We start from the raw sequence: 24,747 nt of genomic DNA on the forward strand, positions 1-24,747 counted from the left end.
ATCAAATAATTATTTGGGGATCAAATACTTATTTCACTTACTGAAATGCAAATCAGTTTCTAACCTTTATATAATGTGTTTTTATTTTTATTTATTGGATTTTTTGGTTGGTATTCTGTCTCTATCCGTTAAAATATACCTACCATAAAAATTACAGACTCTTAATTTCTTTGTAAGTGGGCAAACTTACAAAATCAGCAGGGGATCAAATAAATATTTTCCCCACTGTACTAAGTACTAGTTTTGTTGAACTAAGGGTGTATTCATTTCAGCATTCCTTTATTTAAACAAAATTGTACTTTTTTAATACAAATATTAAAGACATATTTCTCTGTTTTTACTAAGTATATGTTTAATACATTTCTATTATTCCATCTTTCTATGACTTGTATTAGTAATCATTTAAAAATACATATTTTGTATTTATTCAGAGGGGGTGTACTAATTTATGCTGTGCACAATATATTATATATATTATATGCACGCCATCATCCAGCATGACCATTTTGGGGATGGATCAGTGATGGTCTGGGGAGGAATATTCTTTTGAGGGTTACAGAGACCTCCACTTGATAACCAATGGTACCCTCACTGCTGTACTGGGATGAAATTCTCAGAGACACTGTCAGACCTAGCCCTCATGTTCCTCAGACCTGAGAGAACCTCAGAGAACCTCTGGGTATCCAAAACATCAAACACATTCATGCAATTTGTATCATCCTTTAATTCTTCTTCTTCTTCTTTCTTTCATTTTTCATACTGATTTTCACTGTGAGTTTGAATTCAGCCCTCAGTGGGTTGATGCTTTTGATTTCCACTGACCATTGTCACATCATTTATTTTCAACAAATTCCACAATGTATATAAGTATTTCCAAATTCAGTATTTCATTAACTGAGGCCCAATGTGAGATTTAAGTGTTACACACACACACACACACACACACACACACACACACACACACACACACACTTTTATCTATATCTATATCTCTGGATTGAGAGAGGGAGAGGGTGAGAGAGATAGTTAAATGTTTAAAATTTTTGTTTGTGTGCATTTAGGATAAATAAAATGCTATAGCTATAGCTGAAATTTGCCTTAGTAAACAAAGCAGATTTGATTCCAAAAAGGTAATTTCCTCCACCATTATTTTTGTCACAAAATGCCAATCAACACAATCATACAAAATCTGAGATGTGACAAAAATCAGAATTCTGAATTCTTCCATGGTATAAGTATATACAAAGTTGAACATTGGTAGTGGACAAATGAGAGTATCAAGAGTGTTTAAACCACCTGGTATTATTATCATTATTTGTAAACCTCCAAAAGTACCCACAGTTTAGTAAAAACCCTGAAAATGTGCCACTCTCACATGTTATATTAGTTATTTTTTCACCTTGTCATTCATTTGCTATTTTTTTTTTTTTTTTTGATGTTTTGTGCAATTTCAGGGACTGGTCTTCATAGAACTCAATTCTTTCTTACTGTCTGCAGGAAACAGGATTTCCCTGTGACCACATGTCAGGCCTCTGAAGCTTGTACCTCTCATTTCCTTCTTGCTGAGCTTCATTTTCTCTAGAATTGCCATTGTGTCTCCATCCTACCAAATCAGCATTTTCACAGTTTAGAAAAAAAAAGAAAAAAAAAAAAAAAAACAGGCGTCCATTTTCTTTGTGTGTGTGTACAATGGTATACATGGTTTATGAGGACACAAATGTGTATAATGACATGGGTACTGCAAAGTAAACATGGTTTATGAGGGAACATTCTGTGTCCCCGTAAAACCAAAGGCTTAAAAAACATACAAACTGTGTTTTATGAAACTCAAAATTGCCAGTAGTCTTCTGTAAGCAGTAGGTTTAGGTGTACGGCTGGTGTAGGGTGATAGAAAATACAGTTTGTACAGTATAAAAACCATTATGCCTATGGAGAGTCCCCGTAAACCACAAATGCAAGTGTGTGTGTGTGTGTGTGTGTGTGTGTTTTCTTTTTCTCTCTTTAATAGGCAACCTTTCAACATCAATTGTATAATTCCCAGAGCTGACTGGAAGGGAAGGCACAAATCAGTAACACACCTGCATAACTCTTGGCATCATTACTTGTGTGCATGCCAGGTTTGTCCTTGCAAATCCACAAAAGATACAAACAAACACAAGAGAAGTGTGTGACCACTTAGAGACAGCCACTTTAATTATAAAATAAATAACTAAACACTGCACCTTGGATTTCACCGCTTGCTCACCTCCTTGCCCTTGACTACTCATTCTTGCCCCATAGACAAATCATATGCAGATTAACATCTATCATTTTCTTCTTTCTGTTGAGTAGTTCCATCAAAGTTGCACTTCTAGATTGTACATGCTTAAACTATAGTTGTTGAACTATGGTCAAATAAAGTCATGATCAATGTACATGTGAGATGCTCCACAAAGTTGTTGCAGTTACAGCTAAAAATGCAGGACATAGATATATACACTTTATGTCTCTGCATCATGTCCTTGCTGGCCTGGAGATTCAGTCCTACTCCATCTGTCAAGTGTGTGTGTGTGTGTATGTACATAACACTCACTGACTGGTAGGGCACATATAACAAGTTTATCAAAAGCATGCATCAAATATATATACTTGTGTACATAAAAAGTATAGAATAAAAATTATTCTCATAAATTAAGAACACACTGAAGTATTAAGTTGATACTGTTCATGATTATTTTTATCATGTGTGTCCTGTGCCTGACAGTCACTTGGTGTCCACCACTCCCCCACCCCCCAAACCACATGACAGGATACATAAGATTTGGAGAAAGGTGTATATAAGCTTCACACACTTAAAAAAACAAACTGGGATTTCTACGCTTGGAATACAAGTTCAAGGACAAACATGAAGAAATGTGGCAGTCCTTTGTTTTTGTTGCTCTCTTTATATGGTGCTTTACAGCCTTCAGTTCAATCAGGTATGTCACTGATTTAAAATGCTTATTGGCAATGGCAATTGCCTAGTTACACTGACATACTAATTATTTTGTTGTGTACTTGTTCAGCAACTTCACATGGTATTTCCATTCAGTTATGCTAGTCATTTTTTTTTTTTATCTAATGTAAAATTACTTTATTCTGTTGTGGTAAAATGATAAAGTACCTTTAAGATATATTCAAGTATGTACTGTGAGCAAACACTTTAGCAGACAGCTGCATTGTTCAATAGTTACTTGAGTAAGAGTAAAAAAGTATCGGATAAAAAAATTACTCAAGTAGTTAGTTACTTGTTACTCTGGGTCATATACTGAATACCTATAGTATATTTTTATTTGGATATATAGATAAAATGTATGTAATGTGTGTGTGTGTATGTGTGTATATACATATATATATATATATATATATATATATATATATTTCAGCAGCATTTACTCCAGTCTTCAGTGTCACATAGTCCTTCAGAAATCATTCCAATATGTTGGTTTACTATCAGTGATGTTCTCTTTAGCTTTCTATTCATCAAAGAATCCTAAACAAAATGTCATGTTCCAAAAAATATAAAGCAGCAAAACTGTTTCCAGCACTGGTAATAAACCACTGGTAATTTGCACCACTGAAATAAATTATATTTTAAAGTATGTATTATATATGTATAGATAACCTCTGACACAGAGAGTGAAAACTCCTCACATGACCGCTAAGTTACTGAACATCTTAACATAACGAACCAAATGGGGGGGGGGGGTGGGGGGGGTCGTCATGTGACACACAGGAGCTACAACAGCATTTTGGCAAATTATTATTAAGCATTATTATTTTTTATTTTATTTTATTTTTTTCAATTTTTATTAGAAACATTCCCAGACGCATGAACTATATCACGAAATATCTCGATTCTCACCTTCACAGATGACTACTTTGAATATCGCAAAATATGTTTACTTAAGTAACAGACGTGTCATGCCATAACATATTTTTATATTTCATATCTTTATATTAAATGTGAATAAAGCATTGAAAGTTAATGTGATATAAAAACGTTGTAAGTTAGGCTACTAATCTTTCATTGTACAGAAAGAGAGCAAATAACATTTACATTATCAAAGAACATTTTCACTTACAGTCTAGAGTTCAGTCGCTCTCAAAAACTCCCATTAAAATCACTGAAATCAATATCGTATTTACAGATTCGTACACACATGTGTACTTTGTTGTTTCTGACGAGAGAATTCTCCAGAAAGAGGTATTCAGTCAGCGAGTGAGTCCGGGATTTTATCGATGACTCATCGGAATACCTCTGATTGGCCATTGCATTCATAAGCTCAACAGATTCTTGTGTGATTGGTTATAATGTGCAGCGCTGTAAAAACGCGTCTGTCTCTGGCTCAGCTACAGCCAGCAAACACAGATCTGAATTTAGCAGCTGATGATATGACTCGCTGAACGTACAACAAACTAATGTCATAGTGGTATCGTGTACTGTAATCGAGTGTAGCCTAAGTTATACCTGTTGAACCGTAGACAGCGCACGCGGTGTTCATCTAATAAAGATCTTCATCGCAAGCAAACAATAGCCTTTGCAGATTTGCTTTCAATTCAGTGTAGCTCCAAAGCCACGTCTTCAACGCTCTTGATGTAGCTACTTAAACTTTCTATTACAACTCTGAGTCAACCGCTTCAGACGCTCAGCGCGCGCGGCAGGGAACTGAACGAGTCATTCAAACTGATTCACGAACCAATTCACTGGTTAGCGAATTGGTTTGATCAAGCCTTAGAACAGAATTGACTCAAAAGAATGACTCCTTCGCGAATGAGCATCGCTCATTGCCCAGAGAAAAGTACACGGCGCGTTTGGAATAAACTGAAGCATTTATAACTTATATTGCATTAAAATAAAGTAACGAGAGGAGCGTCGCCCACGGTAACGAACTAAAAGTACAGATTTTCCCCCAAAATTGTACTTAAGTAAAAGTACCCATCTTTAAATATACTCCAAAAGTATTAGTTACCCAAAAAATGTACTCAAGTAAATGTAACGAAGTAAATGTAACTCTACTACCCACCTCTGGTTATGATAAATAAATAAATTCTGTACATAACAATTTTTAAAAGTTCAGGTAAAAATGAACAAATATCATACGTGGAATCCTGATGATCCATGTTACCTCAGCATAACATGATCAATCACAAACTATGTCTATCTATCTGTTTATGTATGTACATACACTCTCAGAAAAAAAGGTACAAAAGCTGTCACTGTGGTGGTACCTTTTCAAAAGGCCCACCTTTGTACCTAAAGAGCCCATATCGGTACCATAAAGGTACATATTAGTACCTAAAAGGTACAATAGTGTGCCTTTTGAAAAGTTACCACCCCAGTGACAGCTTTTGTACCTTTTTTTCTGAGAGTCTATGTATGTATTTATCTTCTGAAAGCTATGAGCTACAAATGTAGAATAAACTGTAAGCTGTCATGCACTCTTTTGCGCAGTGTGACTGAAGTCTCTTTACAGATCCTGTCATAAGAAATCCATTTTGTCTGGTCAGCAGAGTTTTGTCTGATACCCGAAACCAGTTAAAAGCAATAACTGTCTGATACCCAAAATCAGTTAACATATCAATATAGTGTCTGGTATCCAAAACTATATTAAAAGTCTTCTGAGAGGTCAGTCTAAGAGGTGAAAGAGAAAACTAAGAAATCAGGAGATACTATGGTTATAAAAATGAGCTTTATAATACCAATCCAAAAAGTGTTATTATACAAAGGGCCCTCGCACCCAGACTCACCACTACCGCAGGATTTAAGGAAACAGCGAACGGTGGTGAATATGGTTTAACAGTGGTAAATATAGGTGGAATATATCAAAGTCATTTATATGTGTCAAACTTTCTGCTGCAAGCTGCTGGCACTATGATTATAACTGAATATTGTCATTTAGATGTCTCCAGGCCAGAAATTTTATCAAACAAGTGAAGTCTGGTGCAGATGGTATGTTTGAGTTAGTCTACAGCAGTGGTTCTCAAACTTCTCCATGAAGTACCCACAGCACTGCACGTTTTGTATGTCTCCCTATATCTGACACTCCCACTTCAGGTCCTGCAGTCTCCACTAATGAGCTGATAAGTTGAATCAGGTGTGACAGATGAGGCAGACATACAAAATGTACAGTGCTGGGGGTATTTCATGGAGAGGTTTGAGAACCACTGGTCTAAAGTAAGACATATCATATTGCCAACAGTTGGTGCTATGATTATAACAGAAGATTGGCATTTAGATGTCTTCAGGCCAGGTGTCTTATCAAACGTGTGAAGTTTGGGGCAGATCGGACATTGCATATTTAAGTTAGTGTAAAACAAGTCAAGCCACCTTTGTTCATATAGTGCTTTTAAAAATTGTAATGTAAGTTGGAATTGAGTTCCACTCACGAGCAGCCTTAACTGAAAACACTTTTTGACTAAATGTGTTTTTTCTTAAAGGGACTATGCAGTCCCCTCTTACTGCACTTCTCGTTAATATTTAACCAGTTGGTGCTACATTTACAAACTGGCACAATAAGGAGGAGCCAGTCCATGTTTGATTTTATACACAAGACAAAGATCTGAATATGCAATCACATTTTCCCAACTGAAAAAAAAAAAAAAAATATATATATATATATATATATATATATATATATATTGACCAGGTTGTCCAACAAAAGGTGATATGTCAGAAGATAACTGAATGCATAAACATCTTTGTAGCCTTAGTTGACATGTAGCTACCGGCATTTCTAAAAATTGCCAAGTTGAACTTAATGTGACTGCAAACCTTCTTGATGTGCTTCCCTTGGGTCTTTAGCGACCAGGACATCAATCTCTACCCTATCCCTCCTACATTTTTTTTAAGTTAGACATAAACTTTTTTAGAATTCCTCAATTTCCTCAAAAGAATGCCTGTATTCTAATTATTTTTTTGTAAAAAGTGTATAGGGTCGGTAGAGACCCGAGGTATGTAAATGTGTAAGTATTTTTTCCTGCAACTATATTTACATATCTGATGACTCAATATGTGCAATGCATCTTTTTTCCTCAAGGTGGCACTGTTCGATATACAATAGTCAAGTCAAGTCATCTTTATTTATATAGCGCTTTAAACAAAAAAGATTGCGTCAAAGCAGCTGAACAACATTAATTAGGAAAACAGTGTGTCAATAATGCAAAATGACAGTTAAAGGCAGTTCATCATTGAATTCAGTGATGTCATCATGCAGCTCAGTTCAGTTTAAATGGATATCTGTGCAATAATTTGCAATCAAGTCAATGATATCGCTGTAAATGAAGTGTCCCCAACTAAGCAAGCCAGAGGCGACAGCGGCAAGGAACCAAAACTCCATCAGTGACAGAATGGAGAAAAAAACCTTGGGAGAAACCAGGCTCAGTTGGGGGGCCAGTTCTCCTCTGACCAGACGAAACCAGCAGTTCAATTCCAGGCTGCAGCAAAGTCAGATTGTGCAGTAGAATCATCTGATGATCATAATGATGAGACATTTCACTCATAATTACTGCAGGCATAAAACAAACAAATATCATCAGCAAAAAAGTGGTTTGAATGGCTTTATTGCAGAGCAATTACTATACGCAATGAAATATAAATGTCACTGTCATTTGATGCTGGATGTGGTGAATAAGCTGCCAGTGATCAAAATATTGAATATGAAGTCACTGAAAATGATACTGGTTGAGATCGTGAATATGAGGCAGATGCTAAATATACTGTGGAAGTGCATTCTGATGATGACAGCGATGGTAAAATCATCTGCTCAAATTGATCCCTTTTAAGTTTCAAAAGGTAACAAAATATGCTTTATTTTATTCTTCTGTAATTGTTCTTAAAATATCAGGAGAGTTTTTTGCTATTGCAGCAGTTAGAGATCAATCTGTGCTGGATATACAGGTTTGGGTCGCTGAAGACCTGAATATGTTATAATGATTGGCGAAACATTCATGCATTTAAGGGTTAAAAGTAAGATTGCTTTCAATATATAAACCAGATATTTAAAATTTATGTGACCCTGGACCACAAAACTTCTTAAGTTGCACAGGTATATTTGTAGCAATAGCCATCAATACATTCTATGGGTCAACATAAATTTTTCTTTTATGCCAAAAATCATAAGGGTATTAAGTAAAGATCATGTTCCATGAAGATATTTTGTAAATTTCCTACCGTAAATATATCAAAACTTATTTTTTGATTAGTAATATGCATTGCTAAGGACTTAATTTGAACAACTTTAAAAAAGATTTTCTCTATATTTTGATTTTTTTGCACCCTCAGATTCCAGATTTTCAAATAGTTATATCTCACCAAATATCGTTCTATCCTAACAAACCATTCATCAGTGGAAAGCTTATTTAGTCAGCAGATTATGTATTAATAAAAAAATTAAAAAAAAAAAACAGATGTGTCATCATCAGCGCTCCTGCAGTCGCTCTGGAGAAACTGCTGCAGCTGAGTCAGCCGGCTGCTCTCGAAACGCTCTCGCGGTACTTTGATGCCACACATGACAGTCATGTGTAGTTGGCGCCATCTCAAGTCGGACAAAATTTCTATCCAGCATGCACTGCTTCAAGTCAGATTGCGTTCGGTCTGCGCAGTGCCTCATGAAGTCAAACGCACCTAGTAACACTGTATGACAGATGGATCGCTTTTATTTAGTTTTTCCTTTTTTTATTTAAAATATTCACAAACTTGCATACCATGTCATGAACAATCTGATATTCCGATTCATAAATATGTGTAGATGAGTGTGTTTTGTCATATAAAACCTTTCTAAATGATCTTGATCGTGATCTGTAATGTGAGATGGGCGCTGCAGTGCAGAGAGTCCTGTCATAGGGATTTACAGCATGTGAATTCATCAATCTCTCCCGAAATACAAGTAATAAGTGGCGGGTGAACTGGGTGAAGAATAGAGTGAACTTTATAATTACTTACAGTATATGTATCTGATATGAATAAAACACATCTGCAAATTAAATTTGAATGGATTGTTATTGTTGCTTCCATAGACATGTGTGTATTTTTCAAACTCTAAATGTATTGTTTTACTATTATTTATGTGTATTTAAATGTCTGAAACCTAAAACATGCATTATGTGGTTAATAACACTGCATAGTTGTGATAATATGACAAGAGCAGTGCACGTTTCTCTCTGGCTCAGCGCCAGCCAACGCGCAAAACCACAGTTTGAATTTGGCAGTTATGCGACGTCACCGAACGTTCTAAATCCCATATGTTGGACCGTACCGCTCAAAGAGTTAAAACGTAATGCAGAAGAAAAATATCAGGTCATAAATTAAATAAGAATTTAAATATCCAACATCTTCCATAGTTTATTTTCCATAGTATATTATTGCTCTATCAAGTTTAAGTTTTTGTGTAGGAACAGCAGCTTGTCCACATGTTCAAGAGTAAGTGTGCTTCACTGTGCTGTAACAATATCTCCAGCAATGGAAAAGATTCATGATATGCATAAATACCTCTTTGCCATTTTGGAGGGCAAAGGAAAAGACACCTTGTTGACATGCTACCAGTTGAGGGTGGCCTCAGATAAAGAGAGTGGTGGGAGTGAGGGAGGGTTTGAGAGCCTGAAAAACTGCCATCATTTCGATACTGTTGATGTCCAGGCTGGACCAGGAGCCGAATGCCAGGCTGCCCTTGCACAGAGCTCCCCAACCCGAGTTGGAAGCATCGGTCATAATAACCTTCCTTCTGGAGGTCAGTCTCAATTGGATGCCTCTCTGATACAGGTGAGGGGCCTTCCAAGGGGCCACAGCTGAGACAAAGCAATGGTCCTTAAACAAGCAAAACATCCCAGATGCCAGATGTGGGATGGGACATTGACTTTCAGCCAGTACTGCAGGGGCTGCATACAGAGAGGCCCAGCAATATCACAGGGAATGAAGCTGCATTCAGTCCCAGGATCCTCTGGAATGTTTTGAGGGGAAGGAAAGCCACTATTTTTAAAGACACTGCTAGCTGCTAAATTCTCAGTGAGCATTCTGGTGAGAGCCAGGCCCACATCTGGACTCAGTCAATAACTGCCCACAGAAAAGCAACCCGCCTGCTGGGAGACTCTTCAGCTCTTGGCTAAATTAATTCTAAGTCCAAAAACCTCCAGGTGGCTAAGAAGCAGTGACCTGTGAGCACAGAGCTAAAACCAGCCAGCTGATGAGGTAATTCATGATGTGGATTAAAAGTGCATGGAGCCAGGGACAGTCTGAAAGGAAGGACTGTATATTGGTAAACCACTCCCTCGAATGTGAATCTTGAGAATGGTCTGTGATGGGGGGCTACCCTTACGAAACAAAAATGTATGTGAATATACTGCAAAATATAATGTGATATATTACATAATACATTGCAATTAGAAACTAGTACTTATATTTTTCAGTATACAGCAGTATATGCATTGACAATATATGGCTATATATTGATGCATACAAAATACACTGAACAAAAATATAAACACTTTTGTTTTTGCCCCCGTATACGCCGATCCAGAGCATCCCAAACATGCTAAGTGGGTGTCATGTCCAGTGAGTATGCTGGTCATGCAAGAACTTGGATGTTTCCAGTTTCCAGGATTTGTGTACAAATCCTTGTAACATGGGGCCATGCATTATCATGCTGCAACATGAGGTGATGGTTGTGGATGAATGGCATGACAATGGGCCTCAGGATCTTAGCACGGTATCTCTGTTCATTCATCAAGACAAGTCAAGTCTGCTTTATTGTCAATTCTTCCACAGTACATACGTACAGAGAATTGAAATTGCGTAACTCTCAAACCTTTGGTGCATACAGATAACACTAACAGTAGAAATTAAATACAGATAAAATATAAAGTACAAATATACAAATAGGCCTTTACGGGTAAAGCGGCTTCCGTAAATGTCCTGGAGAGACGGGAGGGAGACACCAACGATCTTCTCAGCTGCTCTCACTATGCGTTGAAGTGTCTTCCAGCAGGACTGGTTGCAGGTTCCATACCACACAGTGATGCAGCTAGTCAGGATCCTCTTGATGGTGCCTCTGGAGGAAGTAGAGACGTTGCTGTGCTTTCTTGGCCAGCGCTGTGGTATTGTGGGTCCGGGAGAGGTCCTCTGTGATGTGCACACCCAGGAACTTGGTGCTGCTCACCCTCTCCACAGTCACACCATTGATGGTCAGTGGAGCATGCTGAATGTGAACTCTCCTGAAGTCAACAACAATCTCCTTCATCTTTTCCACATACAGAAAGAGATTGTTGTCACTGCACCACCCGGCCAGGCGGCTCACCTCGCTCCTGTAGTTTGTCTCATTTCTGTTGCTAATGAGACCCACCACAGTCGTGTCATCTGCAAACTTAATAAAGAAGTTAGAGTTGTGTGACGGTGTGCAGTTGTGGGTCAGCAGAGTGAAGAGGAGGGGGCTCAGCACACATCCTTGGGGGGGCCCAGTGTTTAGTGTGATGGTGCTGGATGTGTTACTCCTGACCCGGACTGCCTGGGGTCGTCCAGACAGAAAGTCCAACAGCCAGTTGCACAGCGAAGTGTTGAGCCCCAGCTGGACCAGTTTGTGAATGAGCTGTTGAGGGATGATTGTGTTGAATGCTGAACTGAAGTCCATGAACAGCATTATGATGTATGAGTCTTTTTTGTCCAGATAAGTGAATGTTGAGTGGAGTGTAGTGGCGATGGAATCATTGGTCGAGCGGTTGGACCAATATGCAAACTTGAAGGGGTCCAGTGAGGGGGGAGGGCAGACTTGATGTGGTGCATGACTAGCCGTTCAAAGCACTTCATGAGAATAGAGGTAAGTGAAACTGGATGGTACGGCCGGCACTTAATAATAATACACTCCACCAGGGGTGAGCAGTGTTTGCAGATTACAACAGCATTGCAGCACTACACATTACTGATGTAAACACAAAGCCTGCCGCCTGATTTACCTCCGGCGACGAGGACTCTGTCTGCTCGATAGCATGTCAGCTGATTGAGCTGAATAGCGCAGTGGAACGTTGTTGCTGAGCCATGTTTCTGTGAACACAAAAACAAAACAGTCTCTTACAGTCCTCTGAGTTGAGCGTAGTAAATGGATACAGTCCAGTTTATTGTCCAAAGAGCGTACGTTAGCCAGTACGATGGTGGGGATAGCTGGCTTGTGTGGTTTAGCCGTTAGCCTAGCCCGGATACCTCCATGGTTGCCACTCTTCAGCTTCCTCTCACACCGCTTGTGGCACCTCCGCTGTGGGCGAGATGCAGCAGTGGGGGTCAGTGATGGTGTAGGCCTCCGGAGCAGACCAGTTGCCAGTCTGAGTGAGTGACGAGTGAGTGAGTGACGTGACATTCAGCCAAGTATGGTGACCTATACTCAGAATTCGTGCTCTGCATTTAACCCATCCTGAAGTGCACACACACAGAGCAGTGAACACACACACACACACACACACACACACACTGTGAACACACACCCGGAGCAGTGGGCAGCCATTTTTTATGCTGCGGCGCCCGGGGAGCAGTTGGGGGTTCGATGCCTTGCTCAAGGGCACCTAAGTCATGGTATTGAAGGTGGAGAGAGATCTGTACATGCACTCCCCCCACCCACAATTCCTGCCAGCCCGAGACTCGAACTCACAACCCTTCGATTGGGAGTCCGACTCTCTAACCATTAGGCCACGACTTCCCTAAGAAGAGAAGTTCACGACTTAACTCTGCAGAGAAGATTCAAATGTGTTGGATCACACAAAAAGTCCTCCAAGCAGCATGCTGCTTCCTGGATCCAAGAGAGTTGCCAAAGGTGGTGCTGAGTGGTGTATTGAGTTTGTATGATATATCAACATATTTTGTAGAAACAATATGTAATGAGGCAATACCATTTATATTGATATATAGTAGTTTAATACAAGCTCATCTGAAAAATAGTGGAGGACACCAGAGTATGTGAGTGGAGTGGAGCAGCAACAATTTCCCCTCTGTGCTCAGAGCATTTAATAATCACTCCGCTCCAGCTCCGCTCCGGGTTCACAATTTCCCGCTCCCGCTCCACTCCATGCTCACTGATATCAGAAACACCACTCCGCCTTCGCTCCGTGGCTACAGTATTTTAGTATGTTTGAAATGTTATGTTCATAACATAGCCTATATTAAAATAAAATAGAAAATAAATAAAATAACAGTTCAAAACATAGTATTTAAAAAATAGTTTCAAGAAGTCAGCATACCTCGCAATAGAGACACACAGCAACTGTGTGGGAAGTTCTGGATACAGATGCTTCCTAGAGTGGTTTGCCAAATCCCTTTAAATACCCCAGATCTAACAAAAGGACTATAAACATTTAGCACCCAAATTTTAAGGTCCAACTTTTGTTGGACCTTTTCTCGTACCCAAAATGTCACACACCTAGTTTTAGGGATGAAAGCAAATGGTTATCAAAGATCTTTATTGGGGTATCTCCCACATCAGAAGAATAGGTCTCGTTTTCTTTATATTCTTGAACGTTCTGTTGATGCAAAAGTGAAACCACCCTATCAGTCGCACCTGAAGTATTTATATTGACCCCACATAAAACAGCTTGAAACAATAGATTTGTGAAATTTGCATGACTGATTGCGACTCAGGAACTCAGCATGGGGGAAGGAGATGAGATTGGGCCAGCTGTTATCACGTTGATCTTCTCTTTAGATTATTGAATTTTATTGTTTTATTACCGGATAGGAATCTTGAATTCAGTTTTGTTAAAATCCACCCTTACAAGTGGATGCGATGTGACCTGTTCCCTTTCGAAAGGGAACTCCACGCTGCGTCCTCTAGAGGGCGCTAAGGGGAACGCTGTCAGCATGACCGGTGTCTGAAGCATGAATGAAAAAATGACAATGAACTTGACATTGGCAGGCGGAAGCCTATGACGTAAGCTAATGAGCGACTGCGGATATAAAAGGGCACTTGTAGAACACAACATCCTGTTTTTTGTCTTCAAGCCTTGTGTACTAAGCATGTGCGTTTGACTCACGAGGGAGTAGGATGCGCTCACTGTTGCATTCGTGGAACTACTACAGCAGAGGTCTGTACTCGAGTTTAGCCACGCTGCGAGAGGTGATTGCATTGAGAATGCCTGATTCTTTTGAAAATTTAGCGCCTCTCAACCGCGTTTCGGGTCTCGCGGCTGCCGAGGCAGTTAATCAGGCCAATCACAGGTATTGTAGGCAGGGCATGGAAGGAATCTGACGTGGAATGCTTTTTTCTTCCAGAATTCCTTTTGTATAGATTTTTAGAATAGGAACGGTGTATAATGTGGGTTATCTACATTATTGGTGAAGGAGGCTCCTGACTTGAAAAAAAAAAGGCAAGTTTTTTGAGTTGTTAGGCTCTTGTTTGAGCCTCCTCTGAGCCTCCTCATCTTCTCAGCCCAGGTTGTGAGGCTCTCTGTGAGCCTCCCTGATCAGCGGTTCTTGAGGGGGCTAGTGCGAGATCACAGTTCCTGGTTCTCTCAACGGAGCTGTGTGGAGCCGCTTAGACAGAACTATTAGTATGTAGGCTCTATGTAGCCTCACTAACTGCGTCTAGCATTGAGTAAGTCAGGTCCATTCCTTGTTTATAGAGACGTTACGTTGAGACCTCCACTCTTAAGAGCTCCTCAACTAGGTTGGGTGTTGGTAGGCTTCCTCTCATTTAAGAGTGTTATCCTGCTGAAGCCTCCGCTCTCCATAGCTCCGCTTAGACAGCACTATTGGTTTGTAGGCTTCTTTTTTGTGAGCCTCAGTAACTGTCTTTAGCTCTGAGTGTTGTCAGGCCTCCTCTCGCTCCTGAGGGTCGTCATGCTGAGGCCTCCAGTCTTAAGAGCTTCTCTAAGAGGGTTGAGTGCTTGGCTTCCTCTCATTTTAGAGTGTCATCCTGCTGAAGCCTTCACTCTTAAGAGCTCCGTCATGGGCAGTGATTGAGTTTGTAGGCTCTTTCTTTGAGCCTCGCTTACTGCCTCCGGCGCTGAGTGTAGTCAGGTCTCCTCTCGCTTTAGAGAGTCGTTATGCTGAGGCCTCCACTCTTAAGAGCTCCCCTGCCAGGGTTGAGCGTTGTAGGTTTCCTCTCGTTTTGAGAGTCATTCTGCTGAAGCCTCCGTTCCCCAGAGCTCTGCTTAGGCAGTAGAGGGGTGTAGGCTCTTCTATTTTGAGCCTCAGTAACTGCCTTTGACGTTGAGTGTGGCTAGGCTGAGGCCTCCACTCTTAAGAGCTCAAACTAGGATTGAGTGTGTAGGTTTCCTCTCATTTAAGAGAGTCATTCTGTGAAGCCTCCACTCTCCTTAGCTCCGCTTGGACAATAAGATTGGTTGGTAGGCTCCTCTTCTTTGTGAGCCTCGCCAACTGTCTTTAGCGCTGAGTGTTGTCAGGCCTCCTCTCGCTTAAGAGAGTCGTCATGCATAATAGCTTCTCTAAGAGGGTCGAGCATGGTAGGCTTCCTCTCATTTGAGAGTCATTCTGCTGAAGCCTTCCCTCCCCAGAGCTGATGCTTAAGAAATTAAGTACACAAGCATCTGTGTACTTCCTGAAATCCACATAGTGGTGAATGTGCACGTGAAGACTTTGCATACTTTCTAAAATCCACATAGTGGTAAGTGTGCACGCTAGCACTTTTGCACACTTTCTAATATCCACATAAGGGGTCAGTGCGCACGCAAGACTCTGTGCACTGTCTGGAATTCTGTACGGTAAGGGTTACGCACATTAGCTACGTTCCCTTTCTCTGAGTTGGTTAGACCCCCGGTACCTTGGGGTCCACTCAACCAGTGTGTCCCTACTAACACACTTGGAGCATCGCTCCCCTCAGCAGAGGGTTATGGTGAGCAGGGTGCGCCTGTTGACTTCCTCTCTGGTAGGAGAGTCACTATGCTGGGGCCTCCGCTCCCCAGAGCTCTGCTAGACAGTACTATTGGTATGTAGGCTCCTTTTCTGTGAGCCTCGCTGACTGTCATTAGCACTGAGTGTAGTTAGGTCTCCTCTCGTTTTAGAGAGTCGTTATGTTGAGGCCTCCACTCTTAAGAGCTCCCCTGCCAGGTTTGAGCGTTATGGGTTTCCTCTCGTTTTAGAGAGTCATTCTGCTGAATCCTCCACTCCCCAGGGCTCCGCCTATGCAGTAGAGGGGTGTAGGCTCTTCTACTGAGCCTCACTAACTGCCTTTGATGCTGAGTGTGGCTAGGTCTCCTCTCGTATTAGAGAGTCTTTATGCTGAGGCCTCCACTCTTAAGAGCTCAAACTAGGATTGAGTGTGTAGGTTTCCTCTCATTTAAGAGAGTAATTCTATTGAAGCCTCCGCTCTCCTTAGCTCCACTTGGGCAGTAATATTGGTTGGTAGGCTCCTCTTCTTTTGTGAGTCTCACTAACTGTCTTTAGCGCTGAGTGTTGTCAGGCCTCCTCTCGCTTTAGAGAGTCATTATGCTGAGCCCTTCACTCTTAAGAGCTTCTCTAAGAGGGTTGAGTGTTAGGCTTCCTCTCGTTTAAGAGAGTCATCCCGCTGAAGCCTTCGCTCTTCAGAGCTCCGCCTAGTTCAGGTAGAGCTCCGCCTAGGCAGGTGAGACCTCACTACTGCCTTTGATGTTGAGTGTGGCTAGGCTGAGGCTTCCACTCTTAAGAGCTCCCCTACCAGGATTGAGCATGGTAGGTTTCCTCTCATGTAGAGAGTCACTCTGTGAAGCCTCCGCTCTCCTTAGCTCTGCTTGGACTGTAATATTGGTAGGTAGGCTCCTCTTTTGTGAGCCTTGCCAACTGTCTTAAGCGTTGAGTGTTGTCAGGCCTCCTCTCACTCTAGAGAGTTGTCATGCTCAGGCCTCCACTCTTAAGAGCTTCTCTAAGAGAGTTAACATGGTAGGCTTCCTCTCATTTTGAGAGTCATTCTGCTGGAGCCTCCGCTCCCTAGAGCTCTGCTTAAAACAGTACTATTGGTATGTAGGCTCCTTTTTCTGTGAGCCTCACTGACTGTCTTTAGCACTGATTGCAGAAACCTCCGCTCCTAGTCAGGCTGTTATGCTGAGGCCTCCACTCTTAAGAGCTCCCCTGCAGGGTTGAGCGTCGTAGGTTTCCTCTCATTTTAGAGAGTCACCTTGCTGAAGCCTCCGCTCCCCAGAGCTCCGCCTAGGCAGTAGTCACTACCTGCCGCTGGCATGGAGTGTAGCTGGGTCTCCTCTCGCTTTAGAGATTCATTAAATACTGAGACCTCCACTCTTAGAGCTCCAGACTTGGACGGTGAGTTAGTCTATGATGATTGAGCGTGAGCCTGCCGTAAAGCCTAGCGTTTCGCTAGTAGGGATGCTGTTCCTAAAGTCCTGACTTGGGGAAATGGTTACCTAGGCACTTTTCCCTCAGCATGGCGGTGTTGGTATACCGTTCCCATAGCACCCTCTAGAGGACGCAGCGTGGAATTCCCTTTCGAAAGGAAACGTCTCAGGTTACGCATGTAACCATGGTTCCCTGAGAATAGGGAACGAGACGCTGCGTCTCTGTGCCATGCTTCAGCATCATGCCGTGTCTCCTCAGACAAAAAAAGAGGATGATTTGTTCTACAAGTGCCCTTTTATATCCGCAGTCGCTCATTAGCTTACGTCATTGGCTTCCGCCTGCCAATGTCAAGTTCATTGTCGTTTTTTCATTCATGCTTCAGACACTGATCACACTAACAGCGTTCCCATAGCGCCCTCTAGAGGACGCAGCATCTCGTTCCCTTTTCTCAGGGAACCATGGTTACATGCGTAACCTGAGACGTTTCCTGGGTTTGGTCAGTCTGGTTTTTCCATCTCTATTTGACCCTCTAACTTTAGCACTCACTATTGTAATTCTATTCTTAAAAAAAAAAATTCTAACTAGCTTTCTAATCTTTTTGTATTCTATCTGTTTTCTTTTCATTTATTATACAAATAACAAAAGAAATTAAAAAAAGACCTATCACTAGCTTGCTCTATTCTTTTTCTGTTCTATCTGTTTTGTTTTTATTATATTATTTAAAAAGCCCTTGCTATGTGTACTGCGTTAAGCTAACTGAGACTTGTTATAGCACTCTTATATCATTGCTCTTTTGTTGACTTTGATTGCTTCCATTGTCCTCATTTGTAAGTCGCTTTGGATAAAAGCGTCTGCTAAATGACTAAATGTAATGTAAATGTAGGTGACATTTGACATAAACCCTGTTGACACCGCTGTATTCACATTGCATTTCTGGAAATCCATTTCAGTGCTCAGATCAGATTTTGCATGGACTTTTCACATTCTCACGTCATGTAAAAACGGATTTGAACTGACAGTCTAAACAAGGCTTTATCTACACTCTTTACCAAGTTTAATTCAATTCAATTCAAGGTTATGTGTATAGCGCTTTTTACGATACAAATCATTGCAAAGCAACTTTACAGAAAATTAAGTTTCTACAATATTTAGCAGTAGCTTATCAGTGGTGACCATCAGTTTATGTACATATGGCAGAAATGTATGGAAAAATCAATTAAAGACGTAATCAAACAGACGATGAACACTATTAACAGCATTTATTATATGTTGCAATCAAACTTATAGCAAAATGTGGTAGTTCTGTATGTTGTTTCAGGGTTGGCATCATCTGAGGTCCTCTGAGGGGTTGGCATGATCTCTTCTTAGGTGTTCTGGATCCAGACTGGAGCTAGTGTAAATCCTAAATAGAGAAACAAATAGAGACACAATAAGCATAGCTGCTTTTCCAACCAAGTAAAATTAATTAGTTTAACCAAAGCTTAAGAATAATAATGCACATTTGATCAGATATAACTGCAGTCCAAAATTATGAGATGCATAATTTGAATGCTTGGCCAAAGAAATGTGTTTGGGTTCCAGAGTTTGGGAGCCAAATGCAAAAAAGCTCTACCTCCTTTAGTGGACTTTGCTATCCTAGGTACTACCAAAAGTCCAGAGTTTTGGGACATTAGGGAGTGTGATGGATTGTAGCGTGAAAGAAGACTAGTTAGGTACGCAGGAACTAAACTATTAAGGGCCTTGTAGGTAAGTAATAATATTTTGTAACTAATATGGAACTTAATAAGTAGTCAGTGTAGAGACTGTAAAATTGGGGATAATATGATCATATTTTCTTGACCTGGTAAGGACTCTAGCCCAGGGGTGCAGATAGGATTTTTTAACTGGGGGGGACCAAGCTGTCCAGCAGTCAAATTTTTTCAGTCCAGAAAAATCACCAGCTCAGTCATAGATGACAGTACAGGTGCATCTCAAAAAAATTGAATATCATAGAAAATGTCTTTATTTTTTGTAATTTAATTCTAATTTTTTTTTTTTTTTTAAATCTGATGGTTACGACTTACAGCTTAGGAAAATTAAAAATTCAGTATCTCAAAAAATTAGAATATCCCATTTTGAGCTTGGTTAGTTTGATTAATTTTAAGTATAAATACTGGGTACCTTTTGGGTATAGTTTAGAACATTTAACCACAATTATGGGAAAGACTACTGACTTGACAGTTGTCCAGAAGACGATCATCAACACCCTCCACAAGGAGGGTAAGCCACAGAAGTTCATTGCTGAAAGGGTTGTATCAAAATATATTCATAGAAAGTTGACTGGAAGGAAAAAGTGTGGTAGGAAAAGGTGCACAAGCAACACGGAGGACCACAGCCTTGGGAAGATTGTCAGGAAAAGCCGATTCAAGAACTTTGGAGAGCTTCACAAGGAGTGGACTGAAGCCAGAGTCAGCGCATCAAGAGTCACCACGCTCAGACATCTTCAGGAAATGTGGTACAGCTGTCACATTCCTAGAACCAAGCCACTCCTGAACCAGAAAAAACATCAGAAGCATTTCAACTGGGGTAGGGAGAAAAAGAACTGGACTGTTGCTCAGTGGTCCACAGTCTTCTTTTCAGATAAAAGTCAATTTAGCATTTCATTTGGAAATCAAGGTCTGGCGCACTGGAGAGGCACATAATCCAAAGTCCAGTGTGAAGTTTCTGAAGTCAGTGATGATTTGGGGTGCCGTGACGTCTGCTGGTGTTGGTTCACTGTGTTTTATCAAGTCCAAAGTCAATGCAGCCATCTACCAGGAGATTTTGCAGCACTTTATGCTTCCATCTGCTTACAAGCATTATGGAGATGCTGATTTCATTTTGCAGCAGGACTTTAGCACCTACCCACAGTGCCAAAACCACTTCCAAGTGGTTTGCTGACCATGATATTACTGAGCTTGACTGGCCAGCCAACATGCCTGACCTGAACCTCACAGAGAATCTATGGAGTATTGTGAAGAGGAAGATAAGTAACATCTGACAAACAATACAGAGGAGCTGAAGGCCGCTATCAAAGCCACCTGGGCTTCAATAATGCCTCAGCAGTGCCACAGATTGATCGCCTTCATGCCACACCGCACTGAAGAAGTAATTCATGCAAAAGGAGCCCCAACCATGCATTGAGTGCATAATTAAACCTGCTTTGGAGATCTTGACATTTCCGTTTTTTAAATCTTTTTTTTTTTTTTTTTATTGATCTTTGAGAAAATATTCAAATTTTTTGAGATACTGAATTTTTTATTTTTCTCAACTGTAACCATCAGAATTAAAAACAAAAAACTCTTGAAATATTTCAGTTTGTGTGCAATGAATCTAGAATATAAGAAAGTTAGCTTTTTTGAATTAAATTACAAAAAATAAAGAACTTTTCCATGATATTTAAATTTTTTGAGATGCACCTGTATATGATCACAGACACAATTGAGGCAGCTACCAGCTCCTCATAAGGACCCCGTGGTCAGGAGTTGTAGCACATACACACACAAGAGAAAGTAAACGTCAAAACGTCAAACAAAAAAAAGGTTACTGTAATCATGCACAGATTAACCATGGATTTACTACTTTATCCATAGTTTAACCATGGTATTTGTACAACTGTGGTTATAGAAATGGTTATCAATACGCCAAAATCGTTTTGTTGGGGTAATTTTGTTTGTGTTGAATATTTGCAGCTTGTTTCTGTATTTGTTTGTGTTGTGAGCATTTGCAGCTTGTTTTTGTATTTCGTTGTGTTGTCGTTGTGATGAAGATGTTTTCTTAATTTGCTGTAGCTTTTTATATTTGAATGTTTTTTTTTTTTTTTTTTTTTGTTAACAACTGTTTATTGAATTTTTTTTTCTGTGAACAGTAGTATCAAGCAAAGAAGCAACTGTACAAATTTAGAACCCATCCCAACCCAACCCAAGCCCTGGTAGACTTAAGAGTAGAGAAGAAAAATAATAAATAAATACATAAAGTAAAATAAATAATAATAATACAAATAAATTAAGTAATATTAATACATAAAATACAATAAAATAATATTTACAACGATTTTAGAAAAGATGACACAACATTAAAAGATGAATGCCATAAATTAACAGTTTTCACATTAGACCCATGTATACGAGAAGTTGAGAGTTCCATCAAGATAATGTCCAACAAATATACCGCCCAGGTTCGTCTGTCCATTGTGTGAGGAGGATTCCAACGGTTGACTAGCAACTTTTTTGCTGCAGTGAGAGCAGCTAACAGTAAACATCTTTGTTGGATGGACAAGGTAAGGTCCCAAAAGTCATTCATGGAAAAATGGCGTGGAGTCAAACAAATCTCAGTACCCAACAAATAAGAAAGGTCCTGTGAGAGCTGAGACCAAAAAGGAGAGAGAGGGGCACTCCCAAAAAAAATGCAAAAATGTGCCTAAAGATCCTTGTGAACAGAGATTGCACTTAGGAGAAGAAAACAGATTCATATGAAAACGTTTCATTGGAGTCAAGTAAACCCTATGCAGCAATTTCCAATGAATCATTTGGTGGTTAGGTATTTGAATGTGTTTTGTGAAGTTGCAGGGTGCGTTGAGCTCTCGGTACCATGCTACCTCGCCCCTATTTTGAAATCTTCGCCCCACACGTACATACACAACCATGGCAATGACGATCGTGGAAACAAGTGAAGAAGACACACATTCGAGCCCTTCCCACTCCTTGAGTTTCTCTCCACTGCTGGAAAGCTGCTCCGATATTTACGCAGGTCCTGCCTCTTGCCTGATTGTAACCCATCTTTTTAATGTTTTTTTTCTCTGATAATTTCCTTTTTTTTTATCTGTCATCTCTCTCAATCTACAGTCGATTGCTAATATGCTAATTTTGAATAAAAGCGTCTGCTAAATGACTAAATGTAAATGTAATGTAATATGCATCCTGTGCACTCAAATTGAGCTCTCTCTTCTCGCTATCAGGACAAGACAAGCCACCTTACTGCTGATTGGCTACAAGTGTGTTTTGGGACTCGGTCAGACACTGCAGTCAAAAGCGTGTTTCAAAAATCGCTTAGTACACGTTTAAGGAATGGCGGGCAGGTTTGCCACTACTTAGGCTAATGTACATAGCGGAAACTCTGATTAATCCTCTGTTTACCAAAAGCCTTTCATTGAGAGTGGGCGGATCGGGTCACTATGAATCTGGGGAGGGGTCATGCCCCCCCCCCATCCCTAGTGCCATCTGCGTGCCTGTTCTAGCCGCTGCATTTTTGACTACCTGTAGCTTGTTTATTGAAGATGCAGGACAACCACCTAGCAGTGCATTACAATAGTCCAGTCTAGAGGTCATGAATGCATGAACTAACTTTTGTTCATCAAAAACAGGTAACATATTTCGTAGCTTGGCAATGTTTCTAAGATGGAAAAATGCTGTTTTTGTAAGATGGGAAATATGGTTTTCAAAAGACAAGTTGTTGTCTAATATAACACCCAGATTTTTGACTGTAGAGGAAGTAACAGTACATCCGTCTAGTTGCAAACTGTATTCTACGAGATTCTGTGTACTGTTTTTTGGTCCAATAAGTAATATCTCTGTCTTATCCAAATTTAATACATTTTTAACACACTCTGTTAGCTTAGATAATTCAGAAGTTTTATCTGGTCTCGTTGAGATATATAGTTGAGTATCATCAGCATAACAGTGGAAACTTATCCCGTATTTTCTAATAATGTTACCAAGGGGCAACATGTATATTAAAAATAGCAGAAGACCTAGGACAGATTTGAAATGGGTCTGTAATTTGCCAGTTCACTAGGATCTAGTTGTGGTTTCTTAATAAGAGGCTTAATAACCACCTGCTTGAATGGTTTTGGGACGTGACCTAACGATGAGTTAATAATATTGAGAAGCGGTTCTTCTGCTACAGGTAACAGCTCTTCCAATAATTTAGTGGGTACAGCATCTAATAAACATGTTGTTGGTTTAAATGTATCAGAATCAGAATCAGAATGAGCTTTATTGCCAGGTATGTTCACAAATACGAGGAATTTGTTTTCGTGACAGAAGCTCCATAGTGCAACAGAATGACAGCGACAGAACAAAAAACACATAATAAAGAATAAAAAATACAAAAAATACAAATAAGTAGGTAAGAAATGACAATATACAAATTGACAATTGTATGGCAGGTAGTGATAAGTTTATTTAGCTCTTCCTGTCCTATAGTTGTAAAGTTTATCTTTGGGTGCAATGATTGAAGCTGAAGTTTTAGACGCCGTAGAATCTTCATTTGTTATTGTATTTCTGATGTTATCTCGTTTATCAGTGAAGAAATTCATAAAGTAATTTCTAATAAACTGTGAGGAAATACTTAGATCGGGTGGCTTCTGGTTATTTGTTAATCTAGCCACTGTGCTAAATAAAAACCTTGGATTTTTTTGGTTATTTTCTATGAGTTTGTGGTTATGCTGTTTTTAGAGCATGTCTATAGCTGTACATACTGTTTTTCCACGCAATTATAAACACTTCCAAGTTAGAGTTTCTCCATTTGCACTTAAGACTACGAGTTTCTTTATTGAGAGAGTGGGTATTACTGTTGTACCATGGCACAGTAGGTTTTTCTCTAATCTTTTTCAAATTGATGGATGCAACAGCTTTTAATGTATTAGAGAAAATAGTGCCCATGTTGACAGTCATTTCATCTAGTTTATGTGTATTTATGCCTACACAGCGCAGTTGAGATAAATCAGGCAGGTTATTTGTGAATCTGTCTTTGGTGGCTGGAACAATAGTTCTGCCCGGACGATAATGCGGAGCCATAGAATTAATATCAGTAATACGCAAAATGCGCGATACATTGAAATGGTCAATAACATCATCACTTTGAGGTATGATATCTATATCAGTAAGATCGATTCCGTGTAATATAATTAAATCTAGCGTATGACTAAAATGATGAGTGGGTGCGGTAACATTTTGCTTGACTCAAACGGGGTTTATTAGGTCAGTAAACGCAAGTCCTAATGCATAATTTCCTTCACTCTCCTCCTCCATCTGCACATGGATAATGGATTTCCTCACAAACCGCCCACAAACTGTTAAGTTTGGCCCCCACCTCTCCGCCACATCACGCTCAGCACCGGCTCTCCACAAGGTTGTGTAATGAGCCCTCTACTCTACTCCTTGTACACATATCGTCCCCTTGGAATTATAAGGTTCTTTTTGTCAAAATTTAGTTATTCACATATTCTTATTCTGTCAACGTAATTACATTGTGATAGATTTTTTAATGTTGTGTACATTATGGGACTTATTATTTAAAAAACAATAAGGTTCTATCTACACAGTCAAATGGAGCACAAAAACTTTGAAGCTCAATATCTCAAAACTACTCTGATAGAACCTTATAATTCCAAGGGGATGATATGACTGTACTCCCACTCATCCCACCAACACCATCATCAAATATGCAGATGA

At 39.9% G+C, this 24,747-nt stretch overlaps 1 protein-coding gene across 1 annotated transcript in view; it reads left to right on the forward strand.

The window, feature by feature from the left end:
• The first annotated feature begins 2,818 nt into the window (after positions 1 to 2,818).
• Positions 2,819 to 24,747, forward strand: part of mrc1a (mannose receptor, C type 1a) — a 225,771-nt gene continuing 203,842 nt past the window's right edge. Inside the window, exon 1 of the mRNA XM_042728415.1 lies at positions 2,819 to 2,957. Coding sequence (XP_042584349.1) covers positions 2,885 to 2,957 — 73 coding nt within the window. The 5' untranslated portion in view covers positions 2,819 to 2,884. The remainder of the gene's footprint in view (positions 2,958 to 24,747) is intronic.

Source organism: Cyprinus carpio, chromosome B7, assembly GCF_018340385.1.
Source record: "Cyprinus carpio isolate SPL01 chromosome B7, ASM1834038v1, whole genome shotgun sequence".
Classification (NCBI taxonomy): Eukaryota; Metazoa; Chordata; class Actinopteri; order Cypriniformes; family Cyprinidae; genus Cyprinus; species Cyprinus carpio.